The 22,381-nt window shown below is 37.6% G+C and overlaps 1 protein-coding gene across 1 annotated transcript in view; it reads right to left on the bottom strand.

Moving 5' to 3' along the window:
* Positions 1-1,123: 1,123 nt before the first annotated feature.
* Positions 1,124-22,381, bottom strand: part of Lgr4 (leucine rich repeat containing G protein-coupled receptor 4) — a 98,768-nt gene continuing 77,510 nt past the window's right edge. The window contains exons 5-18 of the mRNA XM_031371321.1: positions 17,944-18,159; positions 17,072-17,143; positions 15,508-15,576; positions 14,644-14,715; positions 14,377-14,448; positions 14,051-14,119; positions 12,629-12,700; positions 11,658-11,723; positions 10,571-10,642; positions 8,648-8,719; positions 7,969-8,094; positions 7,081-7,196; positions 6,626-6,709; positions 1,124-4,109 (exon numbers count right to left, since the gene is read on the bottom strand). Coding sequence (XP_031227181.1) covers positions 2,833-4,109; positions 6,626-6,709; positions 7,081-7,196; positions 7,969-8,094; positions 8,648-8,719; positions 10,571-10,642; positions 11,658-11,723; positions 12,629-12,700; positions 14,051-14,119; positions 14,377-14,448; positions 14,644-14,715; positions 15,508-15,576; positions 17,072-17,143; positions 17,944-18,159 — 2,455 coding nt within the window. The 3' untranslated portion in view covers positions 1,124-2,832. The remainder of the gene's footprint in view (positions 4,110-6,625; positions 6,710-7,080; positions 7,197-7,968; positions 8,095-8,647; positions 8,720-10,570; positions 10,643-11,657; positions 11,724-12,628; positions 12,701-14,050; positions 14,120-14,376; positions 14,449-14,643; positions 14,716-15,507; positions 15,577-17,071; positions 17,144-17,943; positions 18,160-22,381) is intronic.

Below are 22,381 nucleotides of genomic sequence, written 5' to 3'. Positions count from 1 at the left end.
TTAGTTGACTGAAGGGGCTTAGTGAATGCGGTGAAGATGAAAGACTCATTGTGTGCTGTGGACAATTGTGAAAGGTGTAAGGAAGGTGATTATGCCGTGCTTTTTGCTATAGAAGTTTCCAACATTCAAAGTCTAACATAGACTCACTATTATCCAGAGCTGAGATGAGTGGACTGGGGACAATTCAGTCAGTAAACTGCCTACCTCGAAGCTTGAACAGCTGAGTTCCATTTCCAGCACCTACATAAAACTGCGGTGTGCTGGCACAAGCTCTGGCCAGTCATTCTAGCTAATCAGATGGTCTAGCCTAATCAATGAGTTTCAGACTAACGAGAGAACCTGTCCTAAATGAGGTGGATAGAGAAATTGTCTGGCATGAGCACACCTGCATACACCCACACTCATAAAATAATATAAATACACAGAGAGACTTGGGTTCTGGTTTGGCTCATAAGTGTTTTAAGGATTTACTGAAATTTTCTGTGGCTTATCAATTGTCTTTTCATTTGAAAAATGAGTTTTCTTAGGCATCTAGGAAAGTCACTGTATGTAGTATCTTGCAGATTGTTAAATCTTGCTTTTAGTAAATCTAATGATTACTATTCTCTTAAATATCACAATTTGTTTTCTACTATATAGTTTAGATTTAGGCTAAAACTTTTCTTCTAAATTTCAGTATAGTCTCCTAGACTTTTATAGATAGCATGAAAATTATGTTTTCCAGTGGTTATTTCCAACATTTCTTTTAATATTTGGTAGTTAGAAATTTTAATTTGGCTGTGTGATACTAAGTACACTCAGTAATATACGTAGTTATAAATTGAGAAGTACTAGATTGCTTTATAGAACTCTTAATCATTTAAAACATCGCGTACAATGTTATATTTAATATCAAATGTCTAGCACAGTTTACCACATACTTTATGTACCGAATATTTTATTGTTGATTTATTTGGGTTTTTGCTTTGTTTTGTTGGATGTTTTTGAGACACAATCTCTCTATAAAGCTCTAGCTGAAACTTACTATGTAGACCAGGCTGACCATGAACTATTGAGATTAAAGGAATGAGCCACCATGCCTGGCCTATTCTGTTTCTTAAAGAAATGAACAGTTTTCGATAACTTGAATTTTAGGAAGAAAGCCTTTAATTGGGATTTTCTTACCAAGTTATGATTTAATATTTATCAGATGTGTAAATATACAAACATTATATTTATGTTGTAAATAGATGACCTTACAAAATTACAGCACACAGTAAATAAATCCCTCCCACATTTTATACAAACTACATGATTTTGATATACAAAGATTCTGTTTTTATTCCACTGAGAATGTACAACCAAGACTATTTACAATACAAGGGAAAAAAATCAAAAAAACACGTATATAAACCACAATTAAACATTCTGCTACTGGCAGCCACTATAGTTTAGGAGGTAGCTTTAATTAAACAAAATGAACAGAAGCCACATTTCCCAACTTGTGTTCTAAAAATAATTTACATAAGATAAAATTCACCATATGCACAGTATGTACAGTTTAATCAAACTGCAACCTAGCTTAAGTTTTTGTTTAACCAGTATAACTAAGATGGCAGTGGGTTTGCTACTGACTTAACACTGTGTTAAGTCTTCCATATCAGAAGCCTATAGGTAAGAATCAAGTAAATTTAACAAATTTAAAGACATAGGACAAGCTTTGATTCCCCCACTCCTAATATGTGTCTTGTTTAACCACAGCACACAGCATCTGAGCCACCGAATGGTTTTCTTGTTTTTTTAAATTACAGCATGCAAAAAATGAATGGAAGTTCTCATACAACAGCTCACTAAAAATACACTTAAGTGCTTTGTCATGATTACTATCTTACAATTGCAAAAAAAAAAAAAAGAAAAAAGACTCGAGTTTGCTTCCTGTAGACTCAGAATGATAGATAACTTCAACAAATTTGGAAATGTCAGAGCAGCCAGTGACATGAGGGCATGCCAGTTGATGGGACATTACTTAGAGCCATCGAACCCCTTGGATACTACTAAAAGCTCAGTGTTACTTACTCCTCGTCATCTCTACCAAACCCACATAGCAATGAGCCTTTTGCTTTGTCCTAGACCGTGACTGTAAAACACTGAGGGGGGAACCACTGTGATTTCACCAGAGCAATGTATAATGAACAAAAACAAATGTTTTGCTATTAAAACAATCTAACAGCTGTTAATATTGTCCTCAAAACATCTTCAGGTTTTAGATCTATAAATCATTTGAACAAACCCTTTGATTTCTGGACATAGAAAACACAGGAAGGTAACGCCTGTTTGGACTCTTCATAGCTCTAGCTGGGAGACGGTCCCTTGTTTGGCCCTGAAGTAAGTCATCCTGAGATTAATGATGAATCATTAGGTAAAATTAGCAAGACATTTTCTTAGTTTTATAAATTCACATTTTCACTTAAAATATATTAACAGCTGTCCTTATTTTGTGCTTAATTCAGAAATAATTTGGACTTTGCACCTGATGGATCAGAAAAAGACAAACAAACAAACCCTAATTTTATATTGCTATGCCATACATCAAATCATTTTTAAGTTGCATTTATTTTGAATAGCGCACACCTTGCTGGGGGTATCACAATTATTTTTTCAACAGTTTATAATTTAGGCATCCATTCTTCACAGACATCTGATTTGAGAAATAAACTGCCAGCTTTCTCCTCTTCTGCGTGACACCGGGAAGTGATTACACAAGCCCTTCCCAGATGAAGGTGGAAGGACCGACAGCCCACAGTATGAGCACTGTGATTTGGTTGATGGAGGTTAACAGTCACAGACACAAGTTCAGTCTCTGACTCTCGGAAGATTATAAGCATAGCGCACCAGAGGGAATCCGCGACTCTGGTAGAAGCAGGCTCGTCCACAGGCCTGGACCTGGTCAGAGCTGTCCGAGACAAAGGAATCTTCTTCATCTGCATAGTCAGAGTGGGCCGACTGTGTGCCACAGTCAGACCAGTAGGCCTCGGGCCTCTGGCAAGAGGCCACTGTCAATACAGGACAACTGTGTGATTTTATTAAGTGTTTGCATGATACTGGTTTTGTCAAAAGAAATGACTCACAGCAGTCACAGACAGTCAGGTTACCCTGCAAGTGGGAATACATGCCACAGTCATAGTAGAAATCCTGTTCCCCACAGCCACCTTGGCTGCTGATGGAAACTGAAACAGATCCATGTTTCCTGGTAACACGCCGCTTCAGGAGTTTCCAATCCTCTTTAAACTTTGGGTTGAAGAAAACGTACAGGACTGGATTCAGGCAAGCAGGCAATGGGAAGAATATCAGTGTAACAGACTTCATTATCTCGGGGCTGATGGAGATTGCTGTGATCAGTGGCGCAAATGAGAAAAATGCAACAGGGCAGAAGAAGATGCAGTTTGTGAAGATGAGCCAAGCAACGTGCTTAATCATGCTAGACTGTGAGTTTTCTGACAGGTCTTCTTTCTCTAAGTTGCAGTACAGTTTAGTGTAGATAATGGCCATTAATAAAAATGCTAGTGAGTTTAATAGCACTAGGGTCACAGTGAATCCTAACGATGGTGTTTCTCCTGTAGGAAATGGCAAGCACAAGGGTGATGCAGAATATTGCCCTCCGTGAAAAAGGGGAAAGCAGCCTGCTACTGTAGCACCCAGCAAAGCTAAGAGGGCAGCCACCTGGAACTGTCTGAGGTGACTAGTTTTCCCGTTTTTCATTATATCCTTTGCAAATACGCTTCTTTCCACGGCTGCCAGTGTTAATAGGAATACGGCGCTCTCTGAGGAGAAGACTGCCAAAGACCCAGCTACCTTGCAGCCGCTTCCGGTTTCCCACCAAATGCCAAATTCGGCAAATCGGCCCCAGGACACAGCGTCAAGAAAAGTAAGGATGCCAGTGTAGATGCCCATGAGCAAGTTAGACACAGAAATCAAGCCTATGAAGAGTTTGGAGGCAGGCAGTGATGAACAAGATGCAAACACTGTTAAAATGACAAGCAGGTTGAAAAGCAAGGCGACCAGGAAAATGAACCACACTGTAAGGCGAATCATCCAGCTTCCCAGCAAATATTCACAGGGCTTAAAAGCACCTAGAAATTAAAAAGAAAGGGTAATGAAACACATTTAGAGAATACTGTGGATATTATGATCTGGTATAGAAATTAAATCTAAATAAGCCTGCCACCTGTAAATTGAAAGATTACTGCTTCTAAGATATTTTAGTCACAGACTAGTTTATTTAAGAAATAAATTGCCCTAAATTTTTGAAATTAAATATTTGGTAGAGTCACATGAAGGTAACTGAAATAAAATTTCACTTTATATAAAATTAATACATAGAACATAGCTTATGTATTAACTAGTATATAAAAGGTACTTGGTCCAAATACTAAAGTCTGCAATCAGATGTCTTGTATCTTACCATTCTTCCTTTTTGATCTCTACAGACTCTATCCTATCCCTTGTTGCTAAATTATGCCTGTTTCATAGAGATGTACAGCTTACACAGAATTACATGTTTAAGGTACTTAGGCAGCTGCCAGATATATTGTTAAACTTCAATAAATACTAACTCCCTTTTTTGCTAGTCTCCAAATACTTTATAACCATATATAAATGTACACATATTTTGTAAACACATTTGTATCCATTTTTCAAAAGCAAACTGAGGAGGCAGGTTAAGATAGGTAGAGTTAGCCTGGTCTTCATAGAAACTGACATTTGAAAACCTTTAAATGATGTGACAAAGCTTACTTTCTATGCTAATATAGTTGCTTATGTAAATCACACAGATATTAACTACTTGTAACTAAGTTTGGTATAAAACATACACACACACACACACACACACACATCAAAACAAAACAAAACTATTTCAGTGTTCAGTGAACTGAAATGTTTTTCTTTTTCTTTCTTTTTTTTTTTTTTTTGAGACAGGCTCTTCTTCCTATGCCCTGAAATTTTCTTTGTAGATCAAGCTAGACTTGAACTTACAGAAATCATCCTGCACCCTGCTTCTGCACCCCAAAAGCTGGGATTAAAGATATAAGCCATTTTTCTGGCTGAACTATTTGTCTTACTAATTTTCACATGCTAGTTATATCACAAATGATGAGTATTTTGTTGAAAAATTTAAAATTAAAAAATGTGGCTATGAAGTAGAAGGAAAACTATATATTGTAGCTGACTAAAGGCTTATTTTATTTTCCTCAGCATATATTCAATAAAGTATCTTATTTTAACACTATTTTAAAAATTACATGTATATTTATTTATTTTGCAGTTAGGGGGTATACATGCATGTATGGAGGTCAGAGAACAAATGCCAGACTCGATTCTTTCCTTCCACCATGTCCGTCCTGGGGATAGAACTCAGGACATCAGGTTTGGCATTAGCATAAGTGCCCTTACCACCTGAGATGTTTCACCAGCTCCATCTCAAATTATAGTAATCAACTCTATACAGCTTTTGATTTCCTCATAGCATAAACTTTTGAAATTGTTTTGTAATATCCTTGGAAAGTTATACAAGAAAACACTTTACTGCCTTTAGCTCTGAGCCAGAACTCAGCCCTCTTTAAAAGAAGAGCAGAGCTGGGCAGGTAACACACACATTTAATCCCAGCACTTGGGAGGCAGAGGCAGGTGACTTCTGAGTTGGAGGCCAGCCTGGTCTACATAGAGAGTTCCAGGCAAACCAGAGATATATACTGAAAGTCTGTTCAAACAAAACAAGTACCCCCCCTCCAGCACTATCCCCTACCCCCACACCCACAGAAACAACACAAAGCAGAAGCAAGGTCTTCTGCTGAGAAGAACATCCTTTGGGAGCTGATTCTTATATGGGTGGAGCCACTTCCTGTAACAATTAGACTGCCTTTGGAAGCCTATAGCTTCCTTCAGAAGGCATTTGATTCTACACCAGACTACTTCTGTCTTACCTAATCCAAAAGTAAGTGTTTCTACAGCTCAGCTAGGGAGAAATCCATCTTTTTTGGTAGATTAGGAAGAATGCCATTATAATCACAACCAAATATGTGATATCAATTTAATAACTTTCCCAGAATGAATAAGGTTTTTTAAAAAAGGCAAAAATTTACACTGAAAAAAATTAAGGAGCTAGGGAGACAGTCAAGCTGGTAAAGTGCCTGCCTGCTGCACAAGAATGTAGATCAGAGTTTGGGTCACCAACAACCTCATAAAAAGCCTGGCACACAGCCATGTTCTGTCACTCCAGCTCTGGAGGAGATGGGGATAAACAGGTGGATCCTCGCAGCTCACTGGCCAGATGGTCTAGCCAAATCAATGCATCTCAGGTCTAGTAAGAGACCCTGACTCAAAAACTGCAAGCAGACCAAATGAAAAAGACACCTGACATTGACCTCTAGCCTCCACATACACATAGGTTGCACACGCCCACATGAGCACATCCCTGTTGAACCCCACAGTGATGTACAGAACAGAATGCTAAGTTAGAAAAATGGCTCTTTTGAGTCATCTAATCCCTCCCCTACTGTAAAAACCACATCCATCCCTGGACATTTTAGGTCTCTTCACCCAGCATTACTTAAGGTGAGAAAGTACAGTCATGTAGGTTGGGCATTACCTGTTGAAGGTGTACAGTGGATAATTATTTGGCTATGTTCTTCATTTTCAGCAGTGCTGGTGACGTTTGCTGCATCTGTAGCTCCTAAATATAAAGTAAAGCACGTCACCTTTAAGTGGTAAACAGCTCAAAGGAGCCAATCTCCCTACGTTATTTCTTCTATGTTACTAGTGCATGAAAGATCAACTTATTTGAGGCTTGATAACATTAAACATGATGGTAAAAAGTATTGGGGGGGGCAGGGGTCATGGGGAGGGCATTAGGGTTGGATAAGAACAAGATATATTTTATACATGTATAAATTGTCAAAGAATATATAAAATATTGTTTTTTATGCAAGTAACAGTAAGTGGTACTTTCCTCACAGATCTGTACTGATCCTTTCCAAACTGATTACAACACAGACAAGTTGATTAATGCCTCAGGAAGTTCTCTGTTAGAGTGGACACACTTACCTTTCTCTTTTGTCACACTGTGGTCTTGGGGGCTGTTATCTTCTGTGTTTAAATTTGCATAAGAGTCACACCCCCAAAATGCACAACACTGATAAGCATATGGCACTGATAGAGACCTGGGAAAAGAATTGTAAAACACACACTGAGTACCAGATCCACAGACAGGACTTGAACCTAGCCAAGTTGCCAGAAACACCTGGCATATGCCTTAGGTTGGCTGTGATTCTCAGAGTTCTGATAAACCTCATGGACACAGCTGAAGTTTCCCCCTTTTATGAGTTGTTTCTTAATACCCAATGCAAATCAGGCCATATGTTAAAATTCCATAACTATGCATCAATTTAAAGTAAATACCTCACTGATCCTTTTATACATGCCTGAACCAAGCCCAGTATACCATAGGAAATAGTTTACTTAAAATTAATGCCTGAAGTCATCTGTAGCTCTACGCCACCAGTCAGCTTTGCTTTGCTCATATAAACGAAGTGGATGTATTCTCTCTTTGTACAAGAATATGCTCAAGCCCTTTATCTGCTGCATTTGATGAGCCTCTCCAAATGTGCAATCTCTAGGATATGTAATGCTACTGTGCCAACTTCTTGTCAGTTCGCACTTAGGATATTTCTAGTATCTTATTGCTAATGACAAATCCATTAAAAAAAAAAAAAAAACAATTCTGATAAACATCTTTCCAAGAGTGTCCAGAACTTAATTCATGCCCTTGACATCTATGGGATAGTGTTCATGTTCTAAAGGCAGAGATAGAAATTACTTCTAAACTAACACCTACAAGAAAAATCTGGAAACCAATGGGAAGAAAACCATAGGAGACTCAGTGATTTAGAGCCTACCATAACTAACAGAAAGGAAGAGGGGGCAAAATCACACCTGAGATTGGCAAAGTCTCTGGCTGCCAAGGCATCTTTCAGCTTGAAGTTACCCACAAGTTTTAGTTGATTGAGCCCATTCAGGCCTTCCGTAGGAAATGAAGTTAATTCATTGAAACTTACATCCCTAAAATGTGAAAGACACTTCAAGTAAACTCTTAAAACAAATAAATATAAACCACATGCAAATATCTCTATCAGGGTGCCAGGATGTCTCAGCTGGTTTAGGCACTTTGAAACCTGACAATCTGTGTTCAATCCTCAGAAACCACCCACACAAAAGAAATAGAGAACCCACTCCCAAAGATGTCTTTTAACCTCTACATACACACTGTGGCACATGCAAAACGTGTACACACACACACACACACACACAGAATAAATACAAAAAGGAAAATCTGTATCAGCATCATAAATATTAGGTATTTATGGTTATATAATTTTACCTTATGTGTGTATAATATTAAAAAATATTAGGTATATTTTAGATAAGTAAAATGAAGCTTAGATGTGTTAAAAGATAGACCTAGCACAGGTCTTGACAACTGAGATTACTATAGCATCATAGCACAGCATTTAAGCAAGGAAAGAACTAAATAACTATTTTGACCTGACTACAGGTTTTGTAGACCGTTTACTACTTTCCTGGTACTACTGCCCATAGCCATCCATTTACTCACAGGTTAGTAATTGTCCCAAGCTTCGCAAAAGCTCCACTGTGAATTTCACGGATCAGGTTTCTACTCAGATCTCTGCAATCACAAGAGCAACATGTTAATTATTTCACAAAAACACTCAAAATTCCAGTCAGACTACACCTTATAATCCCAGGAAGTGACACAATACACCTTAACCAAGACTTTCCAACTTGCCCAACAACATTTTTCAAATGTTTACAGTCACTGGCTCTCTTTTACAACAGTCCTCTTAGAGTATGTTCCCTGCAGCAGTAATTGTAGCTGGTATCTCTTTCAAACCAGTTGTGAATTTTCTCTACTTTTATCTTCTGGTACGATATGATATTGCCTTTGATACTATTAACCAGGGCAGGAAAAATCCTGTCCTGACAGCTTTTAAAAAGAAAAAGAGTGTGGGGTGGGGCTTCATGTTTGCCTTCTCAAATCTGAGTTGTAAGGCCCCAAGAGAAGACAAATAATCAATAAGCAAACAAGAGCCTTCCAAAGGGCTTCCGCTATCACCCTTCCCCATAGCAGGAAATCAAACTATGAATGTTAGAGCTGGCCCTGCTTTACAGAACACACCTTGACAAATTCTGATACCATCGCATTCATAAGCCAGAGAAATAGTGTCACATTTGAACTGGCCCTTAACGTTAATTAAAAGACTGGGTAAATTCATAGCACAAACTCATTTATCAGTGCTCTAACCTGGTGGTAGATAAGAACCGGTCCCTCCCCTGGAGAATGAACTCAGAGCCTTGTGACAGATGCACTGAGCCACAACTCCAGCCTGTCTTATTTCTTAAGGGAGACCCACTAGAAAAGCAGATTCAGTCAATACAATTTCTCCTGGGTCAATTTTTCAAACTTTTCTATATTTAAAAATTGTGCCCATTGTATTTTCTGTACTTAGTCATTTCCATGTTCCTAGGCTTAGTAGACTACCAGGAACAAATATGCATGCAAATATAAGTGTTTTACATAGGTATACATGCTTCAAATGAAGTATATTGGACAAGACAGGTTCTCCAGAGCAGGGCCAACAAAGTTTTCTTTGTAGAAAAGCCAAAGAGTAGATCTTTTCACCTCCTGGGTCACATGGTTTCTTCTGCTACTGATCAATTGGAACACAGCATGAGAAATGCAGCTTAAATCAACATTTCTACATGAGGCCTGGCCATGTTCCCACAATGTTCATAACTATTGGAAGCAAGCTGCAGTCAGCACGTGGGCTGGGGTCAGCCTACCCTTACTCTAACGAAGCCACAAACCTCGCTGTATTTTGAAATCAACTAAGTTCTTCTTTGAAATGATAATCATGTCATTGGCTGAAGACCAATATCATCAGTGAGCTATGACGTACCAAAAGTAGATTCTTTATGAAGTATCACAGGTAAAGGCTAAACGATGTTTATAAAATGTCAATCATTTTTAAAGTGTTGCTAGTAACATGAAAATCGTTGTGACAGTTTTAATTATCAACTTGACACAATACGGAATCACTTCAGAAGGTAGTCTCAGTGAGGGATTGTCAAGATGAGGACAGCCTGGTGTGTGTGTATGCATAGGGGATTCCCTTGATTACATTAATTGAGTTGTGACAACCCATCCACTGTGGATGGCACCATTTCCTAGGCAGAGAATCCAGGACTGTATCAAGTGGAGAAGGCTAGCCGTTTGGCATTCACTGACATCTGTCTGCCCTGGACTGTGGAGGGAATGCAACCAGCCTCTTTCAGTCCCTGCCACCCTGGCGTTCCTGAATCACCATGCCCTGGAACTGTGAGCCAAACCAACCCTTTTCCACTTAAGTTGCTTTTGTCAGGGTGTTTTAGTATAGCAACAGGAAACCTAACACAGTCATGATATGTAAATTTAGAGCTTGACAAATCTTTTGTCTTTAATAGTCATAAACAAACTTACAGAATCCTTAGGGATGTTAGGCCTTGAAAAGTATTTTCCTTTATTAGGGAGATTTGATTACGCTGCAATGAACTGAAAAAGAAAAGATGGGAGAAGAGAGGTAGGTTAGAGAGAAATTAATAAACACTTTTCTTTGTAGAAAAATGGATATTCTAAAAAATAATATTCTGGGTTTTTTCTAATTTTACATATTTAGATGTAACACTGATCTTGTTGAAAGTAAAAACTAATTTATATTATTAAAACATTAAATTAATTGATATTCCCTCTGAAGTTATATTGGGAGTTAACTGGTACCTGATCTAAATTCCCACCAGTTTTACTCAGAGGTGAGAGAAGAAAGATGACATAGTGAGAGAAGCTTTGAAACTAGGCATAAAATGTAGCATAGGAAGGAGGGGGAAGAGCATAGGAAGAGGGGAAGAGGATGGGAGGGGAGAGTAGGAGAGGGAAGAGGGTAGGGGACAGGAGGGGTAGGGAAAGGAGTGGAAAGAGGAAGTGAGAGAGAACACAGAAAACATCACTATCCCCTCTCCTATCTGGACCAGGTTCCACCTGAGCTGCCCTGGCTCTGTCCTATGGGATTCTAGTATTCAGATCTGTTTCCCCCAATAGCCAGAGTTTATTTCCCTGTTTCTGATATAACTAACTACCCTCTCCTTACAGCATCTCATAGAGTGCCTAATAGACAGAAGCCTAATATTCCTTTTTGTAAACAGGAAATTAAAATTGTTAGAGGCAGCAGAATTAATTCTATGTCTAAGAACATACCCTCAAATTATTTATATTATAGAGCTAATGAACTAAAAAAATCTAAAATCAATTTAAAACAGTTCTATAGCAGAAACATAAAGATTGGATTAACTTCATTTCAAGACACATTTTCCACGTAATAGAAGAATTTCATATTGTTACAAATCATGAAAGAAATGCTCACTGCACTAACACATCAGACACAGGACATTTTATTTGCAAGAACATTTGACTATATGAACTTCTGATTTCTTGCAACAATTCATTATTGGAAATGATCAGTGAACTAACAGTACACCACAGAAAAAACAGAGTAAGTCAAAGGCCAACTTACATTTCTTCCAATGCACGACAACCATTAAAACTTGGAAGGTCTTTTATATTATTATAAGATAAATCCCTAAAACAACAAAACAAATTAATCTCATTATTAAAATATTGTATTAAAAATGCTGTGCCTAGAAGCAATGAAAGCAGCATTAAGGTCTTCCAATGAGAATAGCTAAGCAAGAAAAGCAAGCTTTGGTTTCCCTAATATTATAGGACTCCACCACAAAATTGAGATTTTTGAAGTTAAAGTACTTGGTGTTGAGTGTAGACCATATATAATATGCTAAAATATATTAAGTTCTGCAACATATATAAACTATAACAAGATGTGCATTAAGTCTGTGTTGACTACTAAAGCTACAGAATTTTAGAAAATTTATTTTTCCAACATATTTTATGTTGTTCTTTAATTAAAATGCTTTGGTATATCATTTAGGTAATTTATATGAAATTATGTCAGAGAAGTCACTATTAGATGTCACTGGGCTTTTCCCTCAATTGCAGTTTCCATATTTAAGTTAGATAATCCACTAGAATATGTAAATACTCAATCTGTCATTTATTTTGTTTCTAGGTCCTTTAAGTACTTAACACATCAGTATCTAACTGTTCTGGTGAGAGGCCTATACTTTCACTTTTAATTCCTTGTTGATTCAGGAATGCAAAGCTTCAGGACCTGCTTAATTGAGAATGATAGAGACAAGGGGTGGGGCCTATGGGATGATGCCCAAGTGGAAACCATATTATCAACTAACTAGTCTCTCAGTTTGTTTTGCACCAAATAAAGTAACAAAACGATTAACACCTAATAAACAATCCTAAAGCCAAATTCAGATACTCCCTGCCCCCTGAAGTCGTAATCTCTTTGTTTACATGAAAGAAACAAACAAATAACCAAACCTCAAACCAGTTTATTCAGAATAAAAGACAGCCTCTGTAAAGTGCACAAAAGAAAGGAGAGAATAACCAACTTACAGAGTCCTCAGCATCTTTTGGTTTTGGCACAGATCATCAGGTATGCTGCTTATTTTGGTCCCTGTCAAGGTTCTATGGAAAAAATAATTGTTCATCTAAGTGACAGTTCAAGTTGGGATAGTAAATGAAACGTTTCTCTTGTATACAAAAATGAATGACTGATTGCACTTTAGTGCCCATGTGCCTGTGCCCTGATTCCTGACCCCTGCCTATCTGCCAACTAAAGGTAGGCACATGGGAAGGTGGACTAACTCTTAATACATCATCTTCACAGTAATGAAAAAGAGCTGTGGCACAAGGGGTTAACACTATCCAGGGGACAGCTTGATTTCCTTCAGCCTGTCATCTTTTCTCACACAGCACATTTGAAGCCACCCCAGATGCCTAATGCAATTGTTTCTGCTCTTCTTTCTGAGTCAGTTCAGCATGCTAATCATTCCTACTCTCCTCCCTGCTTCTTTCCCATTAGGATCTATCACCAGTTCCAGTTATTTCTTCTAATGTGTCTAGTATCTGACATTTTCTCTCCTTTTTTTCTGCCATGCAGATCAAGGGTGAAATATTTTAATATTTCAAAAAGCAGTAAAGCCCTTTGTTCCAGAGGAACTCCAGAATGGACTGTTCTGGACTGAATGCCTTGAGCACAGTTAACTGGTTGGTGTATTAGTCCCTGGCTTTGACCATGACCTCACAGTTCTGTATCTTGGTCTCTTTACTGTACTCTTCTCACACTAACTGGTCCAATATTCTCAACCTACACAAATTATCTTAATTAGAACTCTTTTCTCTGTGTTTCCCAACTTCTTAGCATGCATGAAAATCTTAACACCTACTCTAGGCCCAAGCTGCTATCTAAAGGGCTGAAAGCAAGATCTCAGATGCATCTGTACTCCATTCATAGACCACTCACTAGGAATCTTTCCTAGAGCCAAATGTGCAGGGGTTAAAGAGTTGATAATTTTAAAATCTTGTCCCAAAGTTTTCCAAATATCTTCATCCCACATCCCCATTCCTTTATAAACATGGGATTATCTGTATGCCACTTTGATATATTTTTGGTATTCCTAGTCTTATTAGATCTTGCCTTTCTAAGTAAAAAAATCTCAATCCTGAGAAACTTGACATTATGCAATTTTGAAATATTGCATCTCCTCCCCTTTTAGATTATCTGCTTCTAATTAACCATTTAGTTGCCACCTTCTACTGTTCTCAGTTACCTTTTCAGACCTGCTTACACTGGAAGCTACACTCTGCCTGAGCTAAATGACCTCAGACCTAACACACTCATCTCCCATTCTGATGGCCACAGAAGGAGTTAAAAGAATGGCTATAAATCCATCGCTAAAAAGCACTGGCACTCGGCTAGCACACTGGACTGCAATATTGTCTTTACAGGACCCATTGTTAAAGTATCCCACATACAGACTCTCCAGATGGACAGTTCCGGTCAGATTGGGGAACCACTGCACCAGGCTCGCACCACGAATGACTCTAAGAAATTGGGAAGAAAAAAAATTAAAATAGTAACACACATGATCTTTTCATTTTTTAATCTTATAACCAAATATTACTGGTTTCATCTTTTAAAGGTTCTTGAAAATGTGACTATTTGGTCAAGTACTCACATAAATAAGACTCACTATAAATTAATAGGGCAGGGAAAAGATACTTGTCTTCTTAATTCATGTTTTTTGATTTAACAAGCTGCATAAACATTCCGGTAGGTTTTGAACTTGCATAATACTTACAAGGAATGCAGATCAGACAGGTTGTGAAATGCTGAGTTCCCCACAAAAGACAGAGGATTATCATACAAATGGCTGTGAAAAAGCCAAAAAAAGGCAGTGTTTTCATATACTTGCAAACACTCTGAGACTAAATCCATGTTCCCAGTGTCCATAGATTAAAAAGCCAGAGGCTCTTTTTTTGTTTTTTACTTTTGATACAGATGTCTGGCATTTATTAACATAACTGCATGTGATTATATATTCAAAGAAATTTTAAAATATACTTACATAGTCCTTAACAGTGGATTACCACTAAATGCTCCATCAGGGATAACAGAAATAGAATTACTGTGAAATCCCCTAGAAAGATAGGAGGAAAACACTTTGAAACAAGTGAAAACCAGAATGTTCACTGTTGTTCAGCATTACATGAAACAGAACTGATAATGACAATGTAAAACATTGCTAAACCCCAGAAACCTGAATTTTGAATTCCATGTCATCTTGTATAGGACTTTACTTCATTCTTTTTGAACCTACTCCTTGGCTTAGTATATTACTGGTCCCTCATTGCCTCATCATCAAAGATAACATGAAAGTCTAGGTTGAAATAAGCTTCAAATTTCTAGCACAGATGCCTGTATGCTACCTCTACAATATGAGCTTTCAACTCATGACACAATCTCTGTTGTAACATATATACATTCACAGCTCCACCCCAGACAAACCCAGGCTCCCTCATCCCCTTCACATATTTAAGTTTCCCACCCTTCAGGTTAGCTCCCATTACTTTCTTTTAGTGATACATCTTCCAATGGTCCCACAGCCTTCTGGCAGATCTTTTTGTGAGGTTTGTCTTATTTGTCACACCTGGTATCTAATACGGGACAGTTATCTGCCTATATTCATGTTTGCCTTTCTAGTGCAGCTAAGCTCCTCCAGAAGACTGTACCTCATGCCTTTTACATGCCGTAGAGTCTGACCCTGTGCTCTCAACCATTTGTGCTGGCTAATTCAGTATGAATTGTGTGTGTGTGTTTGTATGTGTTATGGGTCTATGTAATGAGAAGAAGATGCTCCGAGACCTAATTACTAGAGCATTTAATTGTGAGTTCCAGGATGCGGAGCATAGAGAGGAAAGGGAATACTCACAGTTCTTTAAGGCTGGGAAGGGCTTTAATAGCCTGGGGAAATTCATCCAAATTATTATAATTCAAGTCCCTGGGGGAAAAAATGAGAGAAACTAAGCATAGCAAATAATAGAAATCATAAATCTGGTATAAGTACATGTTTAAAGATCACAACCTATAGTTAGCAATATCTTTCTCCCAGCTACACAGTTGGAAAAACTCTTATAGGAACTTCATTTGCAGATTTTTAGAAAACATTAAATAGGAAAAGTTACTCTTTATGTTTTTAGATTAATACATTTATAAGCTTGTAGAACTCTCAGATCCCATGCCACTGAAGGATTAAACACATGAATCTTGGATAATTGCTTGGAAAATTTACTATCAAGTAGAATTTTTAAATATCCATGTATATAGGTGACTAGTGTGTGAAACTGAGGCTTCCCATAGAGTAGAGAGCAGCAACCTGCAATTCTGGTTTAAGAAGTTGAAATGAGAAGGTCCATGAATTACTGACGGCAAAGTCAAATTCATTAGGGAGAGGTTAAGTCAGAGTGGTCTCTAACAATGCAGGTCTACTTCTAAGTGTCTACATTTTAATTTCTCGTAACATAAAGAACAAGATTGCATATGGTTATTAGGGCTTCTTTTAAAAAGAGAGAAAGGAAATTAAAAGGCCAGCTCCTCTGAAATCTATAGTTTCCTTTCCTACACAGAAGGAAAAGTGACAAATAAAAACTAAAGTAACTGGGAGAAGAAACTTAATTTGAATATCATTCAGACTGTATTCATGGACTCGCTTTATTTACTGCCTCATAAAAATTACACCTAGCAGGAGACCTGAGTTTAGAACTGGCTTCCTCCAATTTTAACTTTTAAGTATCCACTGGTGGTTATTATTTAATTGTTTTGACAGGTGAAATTAAGGTCCTATAAAACCTGAAATCTTCTTAACAGTTCATAGTTAGTCAGAAAATTCAGTTCGCCAAAATACTACAGGTCCTAAGTATTTCCAACGAGGTCTCAGCCATCTAAAGAAGACATTCCCCTAATCTGTTTATTGTATCACATGGGAAACATCATGCCCAGTCAGAGAACCAGAGTCAGTGTTCTCAGCCAGTGGAAACAGCATCACGCAAATTTTTAAAACACGAATGTATTACACTTCAGCATATAAAAGCAGACATGCTGTTCCAGCCTGATTGAAACAAGTAGCTAGGCTCCTGAAATCATGGAGAAAACCCAACAATAAGTAGGAAACTCACCAAAAGAACTGGGTTTTAGAAATGTCAGTCTCCAAACAAATTTAACACAATTAACACTTTGGGGAAGGTATAAATCTTTGCAGATGGAGCTGCTTTTCATACATATTTGGGGAAAGGGGGGTTTGAAGTTCACACTTAAGTATCACTTTCAATCATAAACTGAAATTATTTTTCACAAGTGGGTTATTAGTTGGTAAAAACTGAATTGTTAATTAAAGTAAACTAATAATGAGCTATACTTAACAGTGTCTTCTATCTTACTATGTTTAACATTGCACTGTCCTATCAGAATGTGATTATACAAAATATAAATGTACTTACAAAGTTTCCAGGTTATCTAGTCCATTGAAACAGTGTTGACTGAGGCTCTTAATTTTATTGTTATGAAGATGTCTATGGGGGGAAAAAAGCACGAAAATGGCATTTATATCTCCCAAATGGCTCCTTAATATGTCTAAACAGATATGGCTGAAAGCAATGATATAGCTAAACTATTTCCACACAACTACAGAAAGCTGGCCATTACACACATGCTAAACACAGAATGCCAGCATTAGGGGAAATCTAATGCAGAAAACGGTGACACACTGAGGATTACTTCATTTTCATTCATATGAAATAAAACTTAAGAGTAGCTCCTCCTTCATATGAAGTGTAGCACTGGTTAAGTTCTCTGAGGTGAGAAGGCAGCTTTATGGAGTTTACATCACTTAGAATGGAAAGAGATTCCAAAGGAAACAAGACTGCACCATGGCTCAAGAAGTTTTGAAAGATGTAAGGCACAGAAAATCAAAAATGTTTTGAGTAGAAAAGTTGGGAAAATATAAAACATCCGGAGGAATAACAAACATTTTATTTCTCTGAGCAGTTTCCTTTTTAATACTGAATAAACATAACTCATTGTTGGGACAGAAACAGAAGTTATACAAAAACAAGTTATAAAAAAAGTATTTGGTAAATGCCCCAATTATTTTAAAAAGGTGGCTACTTGTTTTTTTTAAAAAACTCAGCATCTACTACTAGATATTATTCAAGAAATCAGTATGCTTGATCTTATCAAAGGCACCTCCCCCAAATACTAATTGTCCAAAAGCAGGACCATAGGGGAGACTTTTATAGTAATTTGTCACATGAAACCCATTTTGCCCCCAAATTAACACAAATACACAAGAACAAAAGGGTTAAGTACATACAGAACGACCAAGCTTGAAAGGTTGGTGAATGCAAAGTCTGGGATGCTTGAGATGTTGTTGAGAGCCAAGGTGAGCGCCTGCAGGGTGGGCAGGTTGCTGAGGGGACGCACAGGCACTTCTGTCAGGCTGTTGTCATCCAGCCACAGATGCCGCAACTGAACGAGCCCCTCAAAACTGTCCTCCGGGACTGAGGTAATATGGTTGGCATCTAAGCGTCTGAGAAACAGAAACATCCACAGTGAGTAATGAGTTCTACTGGAAGGAGTCAAACCAAAGAACACAGCTCCAGAGTTTCCAAACAGAAGGGACCCATAAAACTAGCCAGATCCATGGAGGCCTATCTTTAACTGTAACACAAGTCCTGAACAACAACTACAAATCTACAACTCTTACAACGTCAGTACTATTATAGTTCTTTCCTGGCTAACTTCACTGCACAAAGACACACTTAAAACTCACAAAGCTCAAGTTGAAAATTTATGTTTCAGAATATATACCTACTGGAGATACAGACAGTGGGCTTAGCAGTTACGTACGTGTTACGTGTGTACAGTACAGTTGTGTGTGTACGTAGTGTTAGAGTATCCAGCGTTCAAGTATAGGTGTATTAGAGACTGAATTGAACTGCCACTCTGATTTGATACCAAAAGGGAAAAGAAGAGTATATTTATAGTTTTTTAAAGAGCATCAAACCCATTTCAAATAGATTTGCAGCTACCTTACCAAACCAGCTAGAATGTTCATTCAAATTATTCATGGGAAGATTAAACTCCTCCAATAAATGCTACTGTGACTTTAAAGTTTCATCTTTTTCAGAAAATTCTGCAGTTAGGGGGCACCTCATTAACAGGATTATTTATGTTTAAGTCTCTGTCTGAAAACCTGGACACTAAATCCTAACTATTTCTTTCTGTTACCACAACCAAGTATAATTGTATAATCACTTTTCAATACAAAGAGAGCCTGGTGTTAGCAGGATGAGAAACTGTATGAGACAGGAAATCCCAGTGTTTCTCATAATCTCTTGCTGATGGTTATCACAAACATTCCTGTCTCATAGTCTTAGACCTCTCTGTGAAAATGAGGGAAGAGAAAAAACTGATAAAAACCCAGAATGACTTTTTGTTTTCATTAAGAATTGACATCTGACAACTTTAAAGTTTAAAAACTACTGAGTTTTAGAGAGATTTCTGTACTTTCTGTTTTTTAGGTTTTTTTTGTTTTTAAATCCTGCTCCAACTTCAGCCATTACTGTAACTTTAACTCCAGGAAACTGCTGGGCTCCCACTCTCAGCCCCTGAATTTTCCTTCTTGGGGCAGATTAGCAAGGGCTCATGATTATGGACCTTTGTGGCTATCTAATGGGCATTTTGTTCTGATAGCCACAACATAGAAGAGAGATTTTAGGAAACCGAGCAGCTGCCTTACCGCTTCACTAGCCATAAACATCTTTAGATTTCGTATGCTCCTTGAACTTCTAGAACTGACTCATGCAGAGAGACTAGTATTTTCCACAGAGCTGTTTAGGAGATCTGTTTTAATGAACAGATAAGAAAGTGTTCAAACACAGATAGGAGTCCCAAGCTCCAGGCACCCATTGTTGAGAAGAGACATTAACCATAATCAAATAGATTAACTACTCAGTGTAGTTACACTTGTAGATGATTTGACTAGCTGCAATTCATTCCACATTCAAACTGAGCATCTTGGAAGACATAAAGGATGAAATGGTATGGGACTGTCTGTGGGTTGGAGCAACTCAGAGTGCTTAAAAAGTGCAGTAAAGTAAACAGCGGGGATGGCGATAAACCTGACAGACATACCAAGGCAGCAGGAGCTACCTGAAATGAACCTGGTCAAGAAAAGCACATTTCAAACCATAATATTCCATCTGGGGCCTAATGAATTAATTAGCAAGGGCCAGCAGACGCAGTAGTTGAGCAGGAGGTGTTTTAGACAAATGTCAAGGACCACAGAAATAAACTCGGGTAAGAACATATAGTTGCCAGAAGGACAGAGCAATGAGAACACTGGGAGGAAAGTAGTGGAGGGGTCCAGGGATACATACCTGTGACTCTAAGCAGGGTCAGAGTCAACCAGGCCCCATAGGCCAAGAAAGGAACTTGGATTGTATTTTGATTACAGAATAAAATTCTTCCCCAGTTTCTCAGTGGCAAAACGGTTTAAAAGTTTAAATTGCTTATTTTTATCACAGATGATAATTTGTAGGTATATTTAAAAATGCCCAAAAGCACTTCTAAGTAAGTCAGTAATACTCCCATCAAAATCAAGTCTCCTCCATCAAATGTTTCATTAAATATTACAAAGACCATAATAAACTACCCATGCCTTTTAAATATGAAATTAGTACTAATGATACATATTCCTATGAATTCTGTCATATGCCATCAAACAAGTAAATCTGAACTAGGAAAACAATGAAATTACCTTCTACACAAAGGGGTAATACAGTAGGACATGAATACATGTAGGCTCTGCTATACGCTTTCCCAAAATTAGAAAGGTCCATACAAATAAGAGTGCAAACAGAAGATCTATAGAACAATGGACCCTGGAATACAAAGTTAAATAAAGTAAAAAGGATTTATGGACCCAGACTTGTAGAATGTTGTAAAAAGGACTCGAGTTTAATCTGTATACTCAATTCATGTGGATGTTAGTGACACACCTATAAATGTAAAGACTTATACTGAGATGAATGCTTTAATAAAAAGCTTTAAATGTTGCTTTGTATAACCTGGTAGTAGACCATTTGATGAGTATTTGAAAAGCTCTGAGTTCAGTCCCTAACACAACCACCAAAAGAAAAAAATGGGACTGTCTTAGTGGCCTATACTATTAATAGCCATCCTAACAGATCAGGAAGTAGTACAGTGGACTGCTATACAAGATGCGAAGCAGCATAGTATCTCAAAGTGGTTATATGAGTTTTTCCAACATGTTCTACTATCAAAAACTCCATGGAGTATGTATATATTACTTTTAAGTGCTAAAAAAATTCCCTTTCTAAAAGTTTAGCAATATATTAACCATATTTCATCTTGAAAATATATATTATCAATTGTAAGGAATGCATTTTAATACTAAAACTCCCATCTTCTAATTTCTTGCCTTAAATAAAATTATAGTGACAAAAAATTACATCTGTTCTGTTAGGGACCTGGCAGATCTTACCCAGGTCTAGCAGCTTCTCTGACCACCTTGTAGGATCTAACCAAAGCACATCAATATGGGTCAGTGACAGGCAGAACCATACTCCAACTGTGGCTGTTTAGATGGTCATGTCTGTGGCCCTCCATTTAAACTTTAATCTCACTTCAGTATCCTAAAAATGGGACTTGTAGACTCATTGGATCTCTCTTTTCCTCTTCCCAATGCAGCTACATTGAATAAATCTCCTTTTTCTACTTCCTACTATTAATTGGACTCTTCTAATTGGATTATTAATGACGGATGGCTGAATCTGTCTTGGGGCACAGTTTGTGGCCCCACACATTCCATAACTGTTCTAGTGTGAAAAATCTGTGATCAATAAACAAATATTCTATGTAATCAAAAGCTCTCTTTTCTAATTTTACAATAGGGCTAATATTACAGTTGAACTTTAAAGTATTGAAGAAATTAGGGATATTTATTCTGAGATTAATGTTTAATATAATATTCAATATAAATTTGATATAAAAAAGTTACCTTAGAGCTAATTCTGATTGCCATTTTAATCTACTTAGGTACTGAATTTGTGAAAGGTTGTTAAATTATCTTTTTATTGATACCTATAATTCACTCTGACTTTATAGTCACCATCAAGTATACATTTATCTCAAACCCCTTCTGGTCAATTTCAATGCCTAATGAACTTTGTTCCTTTTAAGGTCTGTGGTGAAACCACAAGGAAATCTTTAACGTAACTTGGGTCTGAAGATCAGATTTGAAAACTGACTCAAGTGCTGATAAGGCTGTTTTACACCAGGGTAGAATTTCAATGACAGCTTATTTGACCACAACACCCATTATGCTAACAAACCCAAGAACACTTCTTTCTTAAATACAGCATACTTGATACAGAGCTCCTTCTACAGTTCATTACATATGAAAGCAGATCAGAACTTCACACACACACACACACACACACACACACACACACAGAGGGGGGAGGGGAGAGGGGGAGGGGAGGGGAGGGGAGAAAGAGAAATCTATGTCGTATATAGGCTTCCTATCCTCCTAACAATCTGAGTAGACTCAAGCACCTCGTGCACTGAGTAATGGGTGCATGCTGAGCTTTGGTTAACTCATTGTTTTTGAGAAAGAAGTCTCCAATTTTTGTAGTAACGCCACTTCAATTCACCCATTTTTTACTAACAAATACCACATGCACTTCAAAGGTACTTGTTGGCCACAAATTAGAAACAATCTATTG

This window comes from Mastomys coucha, unplaced genomic scaffold, assembly GCF_008632895.1.
Source record: "Mastomys coucha isolate ucsf_1 unplaced genomic scaffold, UCSF_Mcou_1 pScaffold15, whole genome shotgun sequence".
In the NCBI taxonomy this organism is placed as follows: domain Eukaryota; kingdom Metazoa; phylum Chordata; class Mammalia; order Rodentia; family Muridae; genus Mastomys; species Mastomys coucha.
Note: the sequence above shows the minus strand (reverse complement) of the source record. Positions and strands in the feature narration are given on the sequence as shown.